Genomic DNA, 12750 nt, shown 5'->3' with positions numbered 1-12750 from the left:
TACAACTGTCCACTAAAATGAAGTTGGACTCTATAAGACGTCAGCTTGAAAATTTTATTTTATTTTTGATGCCACCAACATTTGCTTGCAGAACAACTCATAGGCTAGTCGCTTCTGCCAAGTTGCCCCATTTTTCTCCACTTCATTCTATTAAAAAAAATCAAATAAAAATAATCAGTCTGGAGAGTATCTGGTATGGCTATATGTCGTCATTTAATGCTTCATTATTGGGATTAACAAAGCAGTGCTATTTTTATTTCACAGTTGTCTTTCAGCTTTACAGATGTATTCTTCTTGCTCCCATTTTAATTCTTTCTCCTTCCTCTGTAACCTCACTTGCATGGACCTTGTTCCCTTATTTCTTTTCTTCTTCCCACGATTGTTAGTTTCCCAAAAGTTTGCACGACTAGAAAGTGAAAGTCTTGGAATCTTTTGTCAATTCATGCATTTTCTGCATTAGCAAAGGATGCCTAGCAAGAGATTTTATTTCCACCTCGTCTTTGTTAGCAATACCCCATTGCCCTTCTTTGAATTCTGTCTTAATTTTTTGTTCCTATTAAGTGTACGACAGCATCTACTCCTTGACCTCTTGCGTATTCAGAAAGAAGTACTTTTCTTCACGCAAGGAGGCACTTAGAACTTGCTTAGTGTTAATGATCTCCAGTTTCGCAACGTGTGTATTTTCTTTCTCCTTTTAACTCTCTCCTCCTTGTCCATTTCCTTACCCTCTCTCACCCCTCTTCAATTGAAAATATTTTAAAAGGATGTGATTTTATAAGAGGATCAGTTGGTTCTCAAAAGTAACAGCAAGTGCAGAATTAATCTACGTTTGTCTTAAGGAGGCAGGAGAATTTTCTCTCCAAGTATGCAGGTAGAATTGCTAAATGTTTGCTCATATTTTCCTGCTGTAGCTTGTTGGTGTCGGCCATAGCCCCTTTCCTGAGGCACTGTGCAAGCAGATGGCCTGGAGGCACCTGGAGAAGGAGTCATGCATGGGCCACTGGCCCTGGAGGAATCCTGGCTCTTAGGTGGCCCAGCACACCAGCATTATTAACCCAGTCTTCTAGTTTGTCTCCGCAGAACCTTGAGGGAGTGGAGAAGACTTTGAGCTTTCTTTTAATTCTTTTATGGTGGCAGAAACTGCTTTCGGAGGCTCAAGTCTGGAAGTAGTGATGTAACCTACTGTGCAGTATGGTGTAGTCAAATGGAAGGGGCATTGATTTGAAGTTAACCAACCTGAGACGGAGTTCTTGTTGTACTACTTACTAGCCATATGTCCTTGCCCCTCAAGGAACATGAAGTTGAGTGGAAAGATTGACATGGAAAAATTTCATCAGAAAAAAATAACTTCTTTAACAAGAAACGCGTGCATGTGCAAAGGGCCATCACAGTGTCCAGTAGAGACAGAAAAGCCTTCCCAGAAGAATTAGCATGTGAGCTGTGAGTTGAATTGATGAGGTTGGGGTGGGAATAGAGAATAGGAGGAGGTGAGTGATCCGGGACATAGCATGAGCAAGGGCATGGAGACGTATATGTTCATGGAACTCAAAAGGATCATATTGTTAGTACATGAAGCCTGAGGTGGATGAAAAAGTGGCTGAAGATAAGAACAGATAAGTAGACTTGAGATCATGAAAAATCTTGAATGATATGTAAAGACAGACTTCGTCCGGTAGGCTTTGAGGAGCTGTTTAAGAAATTCACATCAGAGAGTGTTAGCTGGATTATGTTAGTGTTGGATGGATTCTGATGGCTGAGCTGCTTAGCAGCAGGATAGAGAGTAGTCTGAAGTGTTCTTAACCTTTATGAGCCTCAGTTGTTTTCCTGCTCAGTGAGCTAATATTAATACCTGTCCAACTGCTTACAAGATTTTATGAAGATTAAAGGAATAATACATATAAAAGCACTTGAAAACTTTATAGCCCTCAAAAGATTATGATTGTTTTTAAGAATTTTTCCTAAAGTTATCTTAAAATAGTTTGAGTGAGATCTTTTAAGGGAAGCCAAAATAAGGTAATTTCTCTTTCACTTTAAAAATCTGACGATCATTTTGGTTTCTTGATTTAACTAGAAAATATTGGTAGTTGGTTTCAGGACACCCCCAGGTAAGAAATGCCTCCATGACTGTTGGGATAGGTAGGCCTAGAGTAAATATTTTTAGAATAGCTTCTTTGGAGTCCTAAGACCCATGGTTGGTTCTAGATAGGTTCAGGTATGTTATCTATGTATGAGAGAAAGATTGACACACCCACTAGGATGACTAAACTCAAAAAGACAAACAAAAGTGTTGGTGAGGATGTGGAGAAATTGGAACCTTCATTCATTGCTGCTAGGATTGTAACGTGGTGCAGCCACTTTAGAAAACAGTTTGGTAGTTTCTCAAAAAGTTAAACATCACCTTATGGCCCAGGAATTTCACTTCTAAACATATACCTAAGAGAAATTAGAGCCTATGACTGTATAAAAATTTGTACACAAATATGGCAGTATTATTCATAATAGCTAAGAAGGGGAAACAACCGTCAACTGATACATGGCTAAACAAAATGTGCTACATCCATACGTGGAATATTATTTGTCCATAAAAAGGAATGAATTAGTCTCACATGCTTCAACATGGATGAACCTTAAAAACATTGTGTTAAATGAAAGAAGCCAGTCACAAAAGACCAACTATTTTACGATTCCATTTATATGGAATGTCCAGAATAAGCAGATCCACGGAGGCAGAAAGTAGATTAATGGTTGCCGGGGACTAGCAGGAGGAGAGGATGGGAAGGGTGACTGCTAATGGCTATGGATTTCTTTTTGGGGTGATGAGAATGTTCTAAAATTAGTGGTATTGGTTGCATAACTCTGAGTGTACTAAAATACCTCTGAATTATATATTTTAAAAGGATAAATTTTATGGCATGTAAATATCTCAATAAAACTGTTATAAAACAAACAAAACAAAATGAAGAAAGAACTTAGGCCAGGGTCTCTGCATACATAGAAACAGGTTAGTATCTGATGTCAGTTTATGCAAGTTCCTCGGGGATAATAATTATTTGGGTATTTCATGTACTTATCACAGTGCCTGGACATAGTAAACACTTAAATCTTTGTTAAAAAAAAATGAATATTATGGGGGCCAGCCCGGTGGCGCAGTGGTGAAGTTTGCACATCCTACTTTGGTGGCCCCGGGTTCGCCAGTTCAGATTCCGGGTGTAGACCTACATACTGCTTGTCAAGCCATGCTGTAGCAGACGTCCCACATATAAAGTAGAGGAAGGTGGGCATGGATGTTAGCTCAGGGCCAGTCTTCCTCAGCAAAAAGAGGAGAATTGGTGGTAGTTAGCTCATGGCTAATCTTCCTCAAAAAAAAAAAAAAGAATATTATGATACCAAAAAGAAGAAGAATCTTGGATGTAAATTATTGAGGATGTAAGGCTGAAATAAAGAAGGTAGGAAATAAAAACTATTAGAAATTATGAGGGGGCTGGCTCCATGGCGGGGTGGTTAAGTTCGCGTGCTCCGCTGTGGCGGCCCAGGGTTCAGATCCTGGGCGCGGACATGGCACCGCTCCTTAGGCCATGTTGAGGCGGTGTCCCACATCCCACAACTAGAAGGACTGCCAACTAAGATATACAACTGTGTACAGGGGGGGTTTGGGGAAGTAAAGCAGGAAAAAAAAAAAAAAAGGAAATTATGAGAACTTAAAAGGTAGTCAGTTCCCAAATAAATATACAAAGATTAATATATTTTCTACATATTTGCAATAATCCAGTCATAAAATATAATGAAAAAATATATTATTAATAAGAGCAATATAAAATATAAAATATCTCAGAATAAACTTGGTGAGAAATGTGCAAAAGCCTGCGTGGGAAGAAAATGACAAAATATTGCCAAGGGACATCAAAGAAAACTTGGAAGATATACCATATTTATGAATGGGGGAACTTAATATTGTAAACATATTACTTCTGTCCCAGACGGATCCACATATTTTTTGTAACCCCATATAAATTCAACAGCATTTTTGGGGAAAAAAACTAAATGATTATAATGTGAGATCTAGAGGAAAAAAATGTCCAAAACAAATCTGAGAATAGCCGAGAATATTTGGAAGAGGGGAATTATGATGGGGACTTACTGTAGCAAAGAGTAAAGTACAACATAAAGTTATATTGGCATAGGAGTAGCAGACAGATCGAGTGGAATAACAAAGAAACGCTAACATTTATTGAGCAATTAGTCTGTGCTTTGTGGGTATTTAAATACAGTACAACTCTATGAGGGTAGCTGCTGTTATTGTCTGCATTTCACACATAAGAAAACTGAGATTCAGAGAGGTTTGGTAACTTGCTCAGGGGTGTGTAAGTACGTGGCAGAACAGGAATTCAAACCTATGCTGGTTGCCGATTCAGTGTTATTAGCGAAGTTTAATTCTGGGGATTTAACCTTAAATAAATGAGGCTATGTAAAAGTAGTTAGATGTAAGAATGTTATTATTCACAGCATTGTTAGAAGACCAGCAGTTAGAACTAACCTAAAGATCAGGCAACAGAATATTGGTTAAATAAAGCATAGTACACTTCTACAACTAAGGCTATATGTGGTCATTTAAAATTATGTAGAAGTGTACTTAACACAGTAATGAGAATAATTGTATCAAACAGAAAAGTGGACTACAAAACAGTGTATACAATGTGACCTCATTTAAAAAATATACCCAGAGAAAAAAGACGGAGGGGATTTATCTCAAAATATTACTTTCTTTGAGTGGTGAAATTATGAATGTTTTCTTCTTTTTGCTTATCAATATTTTCTGTTTTTCCCACAGTAAAATGTGTTTCTTCTCTAAAGAAAAATAACTGCAATAAAATTATTATGTTGTTTTTGGTTTACATTTTTTAAAAAGGTGTGTGAATTTGTTGTCATGCTTTCATTATTCACCCTGCCAGCTGACTTAGCTTAGCTGCTCGTTTGTGCTCCTCCAGTCCCCTGTGCTTCCCTTTTCCCAGTGCATTGTCCTGGTGATCATAGTGTATTATCATTGACTCTTCTAACTCCTGCTTCCATATTTCAGTGCCTAGAACAATGTCTGCTGCGAACTATTGTTTCAATCAATAAATATTTCAGTAAGGAAAGATGAAACAGAGTGGGAATGAGGGGGAGAGGGAGGGAGAAGGGAAACCAGCCTACTGAGATGTGGCTCTGAGATGGTCTTTCCAGCTTCATTTCCCAACATCCAAAAGTAAGTGGTGTGGATGGTATATTCTTATATAATTCTTTATGCTAATCCAGAAAATGGGTTGATCAGAAAAAGATTTTGATCTCAGAACCACTTATCTTTAAGTTCTGATTGTAGCAAAACAAAAATATATTTAAAGGAATTTACCTGCAAAAATAAAGAGGGAGTGGGGGTTCCTACATTCAGAGAGAATCTTTCAGAAATTACTGAGACAAATGCAGGCTATTTCAGTAGACAGTGCTGCCGTGCCACCCTCCAACCTCCCTTTCCTTCCACCAGTTGTATCCAGAAAGCCATTTTTAACAAAAAATTTGGCGGATGAGGGAGTTGTTGCCTGGTTGCCTTTCAGACTTTTCTGGGTAAAAGATCCTAAGGGAGCTTGGGGACTGCTTGCTGGCCCAGCTGCTCACGTCATGTATCTATTTAAACATTTAATTTGGGGAAAAAGCCAGAGAAAAGAACTTAATATAGCTCCAAATGTTATTTTTCTTTCCAGGAAGGGGAACAATTTGTGAAGAAAATCGGTGGTATTTTTGCCTTCAAGGTGAAGGATGGCCCCGGGGGTAAAGAAGCCACCTGGGTGGTGGATGTGAAGAACGGCAAAGGATCAGTGCTTCCTAACTCAGGTCAGTAGTGACTTCCCTTATGGGAGCACTGACAAGCTCACAGAGGAAAATGGGTGGGGTTCCCCAAGAGGGGTGGCTTTAGAAGTATAGGACCTTGTTAAAGAATTAGTGACTCCTTGGGAACAGGAATAGTTCACAGCTGCCTCCTCCCAAAGGTTAGGAGGCTTCATCGCAGAGTCACCAATCTTAGGCTTTGGAATTAGACAAATTTGGGTTGGGGTCCTGGCCCTGCCACTCACAGATTCTGGCCTTGAACAAATTATTTAACTTCTTTGAGCCTCAGTTTTCTCATCCGTAAATGGGAATAAGAAATGGTGCATGTTTCATAGAGTTGATGCAAGGATTAAGAGAATTATCTCTTAGTTAACCTGTAGAGCACATAGTCCAGTGTGTAAGTACATGCCCTCAAAAGACCTGTCTATATTCACTATCTCCACTCCCTCTCATCCCAGTCTTTCTTGAACCCACTCCAGAAGCTTTTGTCGTCATTACTGTCCTAAAACTATTCTTGTCAAGGTCACTATTGATCATCGTGTTGCTAAATTCAGTGGTTAATTCCTCGCCTTAAAGATATTACACTTCCAGGCTTTCCTCTTACCTTCTGGGTGTTCCTTCTTGGCATCTCTTCTGTTTTCTCCTCATCTTCAAATTTCTAAACATTGCAGTGCTCCAGGGCTCAGCTCTATCTACATTCACTCCCTGGGGATCTCATCTAGTCTCATGCTTTTAACACCATCTCTACACTGATGGCTCCCAGATATCTTCAGCATGGACTCAGCCGCTGAACTCTGAGGTGCATATCCAGCTGTTTAATTGACAAGTGTACTTGGATACTAATAGGTATCCCGAAGCTATATGGCGAACACTGAACTCCTGATCTTCCTCCCACTCCCCTTTAATTACGTCCTCCTCCACTGTCTTCTGCATCTCAGTAGATCGCTCTTCTGTCCTACCAGTTCCTCAGACCCAAACCCTTGAGGTCATCATTGGCTCCTCTTTTTCTCCACTCCACAGTCTAATCCACCAGCAAACTCTGTCCTCTTCTACTACCACCTTGTTCTAAGCCTCTGTCATTTGTTTGCCTGCTCTCCCTGTTTCTATCCTTGCCCCCTACAGGTCCTTCTCCACACACCAGTTAGAGTGATCCTTTTTTTTTTTTTTTTTTTTTTTGAGAAAGAGCAGCCCGGAGCTAACATCTGCTGTCAATTCTCCTCTTTTTTGCTGAGAAAGCCTGGTCCTGAGCTAACATCCGTGCCCATCTTTCTCTGTGGGACGCCTACCACAGCATGGCTTGATAAGCGGTGCGGTGTCTGCACCCGGGATCTGAACCGGCAGACCCTGGGCCACTGAAGCAGAACGTGCGAACTTAACTGCTGTGCCACCAGGCCAGCCCCTGGAGTGATCATTTTAAAACTTGTCAGATTGTGACACTCCTCTGCTTAAAACCATCTAGTGGCTTTCAGCTCAGAGTTCTTACAATGGCACAGCATGATCTGGTCCCCGTTTTCTCTGTCTTACCACACTCTCCCTCACTTTGCTCCAGTCATACTGGCCTCTTTGCTATTGCTGAAATGTGAGGTAGTCCCAGTTCAGGGGCTTTCTACTCTGTCCTGCCTGAAATTGCCTTCATTTAGATATCTTCGTGGCTTGTTCCCTCATTTCCTTTGGATCTTTGCTCAAATGTCATCTTCTAAGTTAGCCCTTCTCTAACCCCACTTTTCAAATCACACCCCCATTACCGTTTCCTATTGTTGTTTTCTGCCTTATTTTTATTTGTAGCACTTATCACCATCTGATATGCCATATGAATTTTATTTATTTGCGTATTGTCCATCTCCCCCACTTGAACTGTAAGCTGCATGAAGGCAGAGCTTTTTGCCTGTTAGGTTTTCTGCTGCATTCCCACTGCCTACTCTAATACCTGATACATGGCAGGTCTTCAGTAAAATAGATAATTGGAAAATGAACAGCAGAATGAATGAATGATGCTTAGTAAGCATTCACTAACTGGTAGCTACATTGTATGTTACATTTCTCTTGTAGGGAAAAGACTGGTGCAATTGAGAAATATCATGGATGGGAACTAGCTTTTTGGACGGCTTAAAATACCATGCTATGAACTTTGAAAGTGATCTGATACATAATTAGTCTGTTAAAGCTTTTTAAGTAGAAGAGTGAAAGTCAGAGCTGTGTTTTCGAGGATGAGGCTGGTGCGTCAGACCCGATGAATTAGAAGGCAGAAATCAGAGGCAGAGAGGGCAGTAGCGGGGTGGATGCTGCTCCTGTCTAAGTGAGCGGAAAGGATAGCCTGAGTGCTGGCAGTGAGCAAAAAGGATGCTGCTACATGATAGCTGCCAGGGGTATTTGGGGTGAACTTGATGGGATCTGGAAGCTGTGTAGGAGAAGGAAGTCCGTCAAAGATGGTAGAGTTTCATTCCTGATACATTATAGAGGGAGGTCCTGGAGAAGGGGGTGACATAGGAGCACAGGTGGAAGGAGGGTGAGCCTGAGGAAGGAGGGATGACGCTTCTTTCTCTGAGAGGGTAGATAAACATTCAGGGGCATTTTAAGGGAGGGAGGAGATTGGCAGAGCTCCTGGAATAGAGGCTAGAGCTTGGAGACAGGAGAAAATGTTAAGAGCAGTGTTATATGCTGTTGAATAAGGAATCAACTAGAGATTAATGAAGGGAAGGCTGAGGGGTAGTAAGCACATCTGGTGCAGGCAGCATGGCATTGTTAGAGAAAGTTCCTGAATTTTATATAGTCTTTTTTTTTTTGCCCTCAAAATGAGTGGGCAGAAAAATAACTATATGTTTGCATTCTGTGAGCTGCCACTCTAATGTGGGGTAGGAAGAAAAACTAAATGTTTCATCTCGATTTTAGCTTTTAGAAATAAAAAGAACTTTTGGGAAATAGTGCTAATTTTTTAGTGACTGAGGTTAATAGTTACTTCAGGATTATATTCCTATATGCCTGGGCAGATGTTAAGGTGATTTTTTAAAAACAAAATTTCTTCTGTTTTGTTACTGGTGTTTGTTTGTCATGAAAGATAATGTGCTTGCATAATTTCAGAAAAACCTTGTTCTCTGCATATGGACTCTGGCCGTGAGTTCTCCCCACGTTGGTGCCCCATCCCAGGCCTGAAGGGATTTTAGCCTGGGACAGGGAAATTTCTGCTGAAACTGACACTTGTTGGCAGCCAGGAATGGCACTGAAATATGGGCTTACCCAGTAAAAGCAACCCCTGAAAATTGCCGGCTCCTTTTACATCAGCCAACAAATGACCATTTGTTAGAGATCAGCTATGTTAAAGCATTAATAACCTGTCCTAGTTTGAACTGGCATCTTAAAGAGAATTGCTCCTTCTTTTGGCATGTACATAGCGTTGAGAGGTTTACTTACTGTTAAGGAAGTAAGATTTACTTAAATGTGTTTCATTTGCTTGTTTTCTGAGAGTTTGGTAATGATTGTATAGATGGCTGTATTAAGGATTTTTAGATTTTGTGTGTTTTCCATCATCTTTTCCTCCTGCCTCGGTGCCTTTCTCCATGAATTCTGCCACTCCCTCCTCTCCTTTGAAACGACTCACATAGCATGTCTCCAGGAAGCCAACTTTGATTAATCTAACATGACACATGATTCTTTCAGTCCTTTATTCTGCCCTCTCGGCACTTACTTGAGTTCTCAACCCTGCCCCTTTGTGGGGAACATGATATAGAAAGCCTCAGAGTCTCCCATCCCCAAGAGCATAGCCTTTGGAGACACCCAAGCTGGGTTCAGGACCTGGGCTCTGTCACTTACTAGGTGTATACCTTCCCTGAGTCCAGGGGTCTCATCTAGACAGTGGTGAGAAGAACTTCTATCCATGGAGCTGTTGTGGGGAGTAAATAAGATAAGGTATGTAAAGCACTTATGCATAGTTAGTGCTCAGTAAACCCTTGCTTTCTCCCTAACCCATGTATAAAACATTAGTTTTGCTAGAACACATTAGACTTGTGTGAGACTCCTCAAAAGGACTTGGGAAATTGAGAAAGATCTGGGGTTCACCAGATGCTGATGATGCTTTAACGACTTAGCCACTAGTCCATTCAAGTTGCTGTAACAAAGTGCTGCAGACCACGTAGCTTATAAACAACAGAAGTTCATTTCCCACAGTTCTGGAGGCTTGGCGTCCAAGGCCAAGGTGCCAGCGTGGTAACCTTCGGTGAGGGCCCTCCTCCAGGTTCAGAGTCAGTGCCTTCTTGCTGTGGGGCCACATGGTGGAAGGGGCTAGAGTTCTCTCTGGAGCTACTTTTATAAGGCACTAATCCCATTCATTAGGGCTCCACCCTTAGGACCTCCCAAAGGCCCACCTACTAATACCATCACATCTGTCATTAGGATTTAACATATGAGTTTTGGGGGGACACAGACATTCAGACCATAGCAACCCATATCTCTTCTATTAAGGCACAGATTATCTGATTAGCTATTGGGTCTTAATTTGATAATCTTCTGAACTCTGTATAATCTACTTATTTATTCACCAGGCACTTAATGATTGCCTTTTATGTGTCTAGCACTTTTCAAGGACTTTGGGATCTAACAGTGAACAAAACTGACAAGGGCCCTCCCCTGTGAAGTTTTCATTCTAGTGGACAAATCCAGACAGAAAACATGTATACAAATAAGGTAGTTTCAGATAAGTGCAATGAAGAGAAATAAAAGAGAATAGTGAGATAGAAGGTGACTTGGTTTCGGGGAGAGGCCAGCTTTAATTTAAAGAGGCGCCAACTGTTAGAGAACTGTGTTATACTGATTGCCTAAAACACTGACTGCTGAAAAATTCAGTTTCTTGGTGAATTTTTCCTTTTGCACTTTAAACCTCTCATTTGTCTGAGGTGGACATGGCTGATTTAGCAATGAGATATTGGAGTCTTTGTTCTACAGTCTTTTTTCATTAGACTTTTATGATATTAAAATTAATATTTTAAAACTTTGTATTATATAGGTAATATATACTCAGTGTAAAAAAAAATTAGAAAAGATAGAGAAACAAAATGAAAAAATTACTCTCCACCACTTACATCACGGGCAACAAACTGTCGCCCATGGGCCAAATTCAACTCACCTGGTTATTTTGTTTTGTGGAAAGTTTTTGTTGAAGTCTAGTGTGTAATAAAGGGCAAAATCTGAAGTGTACAGCTTGATCAGTGTTTACAAATGAATATGTCTCCCAGGTCAAGATGCAGAATGTTGCCAACATTCTAGAAGCCTTCCGCATGTCCCTCCCATCACTCTCCACTCCCAAAGGAAACACTGTTCTGAATTCCACCACCATAGACTGATTTTATTCATTTTGGAAATTCATATAAATGGAACCATACAATATTTACTCTTGTAAGTCTGCCTTCCTTTGCTCAGCATTGTAAGATTCATTAATTTTGTTGCATGTAGCAGTAATTCATTTTTACCATGTGAATGCCACAGAATTTATTTCTTCGTTCTATGGTTGATGTATCTTTGCAGTGTTTCCATTTTGGGGCCTTATGAATAAAGCTTCTATCACCATTCTCATATGTGTCTTTTGGTGGACATAGGTACTCATTTCCGTTACACATATAACCAGGAGTAGAAATACTAGGTCGTCAGGTACAGGATAGCCAGTTTTTTGATGTGGATATACTATTTTACATTCCCTTCCACATTACATGAGAGTTTCATTCACTTCACATTTTTGACAGTACTTGGAACTGTCAGGTTTTTCTTTTTTGGCAGGTTGATTGAGGTATAATTTACACACGATAAAATCTACCCTTTTTAGATGTACAATTATGTGAATTTAGACAAATGCATATAGTTGTGTAACCACCACCAGAAATCAAGATATAGAATATTTCCTTCACCCGAAAAAAGTGTCCTCTTCTCTCATCCTCAGGCTCTGCAGCCACGAATCTGATTTCTGTCCCTGTAGTTTACCTTTCCAGAATGTCATTTACGTGGAATCATACGAGATGTAGCTTTGTAAGCTTGCCTCGGTCACAGAGATTCATTCATGTTGTTGCATGTATCATCAGTAGTTGGTTTCTTTTTGTTGCTGAGTAGTTTATCTATTTACCAGTTGAGGCGCATTTGAGTTTTTCCAGCTTTTGGCGTTTGAATAAAGCCACTAGCAACATAGACATACAGGTTTTTGTCTGGACATGTGTTTTCATTTCTCTTGAGTAAACACCTAAGAGTGGCATTGCTAGGTCATATGGCATATGTATGTTTAACTTTATAAGAAATTTCCAGACTGTTTTCTAAAGTGGCTGTACCATTTTACAGTTCCTCCAGCAAGGTACTGACCTTTCAGCTGCTCCTCATCCTAACTAGCACTAAGTATCTTTTTTTCTAGCCACTCATTCTAATGGGTAGTAGTAGTATCTCATCTGTGCGTTTAATTTGCATTTTCCTGATGACTAATGAAGTTGAATACTGTTTCATGTGCTTTTTTTGGCCCTTTGGAGATCCTCTTTTGTATAGTGCCTGTTTCTTTGCCCATTTTTGTATTGGATTATCTAACCTTTTCTAATTGAGCAATAGGAGTTTTTTTGGGTTTTTTTTTTAAGATTTTTAAAACTTTTTTTCCTTTTTCTCCCAAAGCTCCCCGGTACGTAGTTGTATTTTTTTAGTTGTGGGTCCTTCTAGTTGTGGCATGTGTGACGTCGCCTCAGCATGGCTTGATGAGCAGTGCCATGTCTGCGCCCAGGATTCAAAGTGGTAAAGCCCTGGGCTGCTGAAGCAGAGTGCGCGAACTTACCTACTCGGCCATGGGGCTGGCCCCAGAAGTTTTTTATATATTCTGGATACAAGTTCTTTGTCAGATATATGAATTGCAAATATCTTCTCCCTCTGTGCTACCTA

At 40.2% G+C, this 12750-nt stretch overlaps 1 protein-coding gene and 1 long non-coding RNA gene across 4 annotated transcripts in view; one reads left to right on the top strand and one right to left on the bottom strand.

Moving 5' to 3' along the window:
• Window positions 1-12750, top strand: part of SCP2 (sterol carrier protein 2) — a 136783-nt gene that overhangs the window by 118702 nt on the left and 5331 nt on the right. For all 3 annotated transcript variants that reach the window (XM_070609594.1, XM_070609593.1, XM_070609595.1), the window contains one exon: window positions 5736-5865. In XM_070609594.1, the coding sequence (XP_070465695.1) occupies window positions 5736-5865 (130 nt within the window). The remainder of the gene's footprint in view (window positions 1-5735; window positions 5866-12750) is intronic.
• On the bottom strand, window positions 41-11102 carry LOC139081887 (uncharacterized). The gene is made up of 2 exons (XR_011537350.1): window positions 10976-11102; window positions 41-147 (listed from the first exon to the last, which is right to left on the bottom strand). It is a non-coding gene; the product is annotated as an uncharacterized lncRNA (long non-coding RNA).

Source organism: Equus przewalskii, chromosome 2, assembly GCF_037783145.1.
Source record: "Equus przewalskii isolate Varuska chromosome 2, EquPr2, whole genome shotgun sequence".
In the NCBI taxonomy this organism is placed as follows: Eukaryota; Metazoa; Chordata; class Mammalia; order Perissodactyla; family Equidae; genus Equus; species Equus przewalskii.
This window is presented reverse-complemented; position numbering and strand designations above follow the sequence as displayed.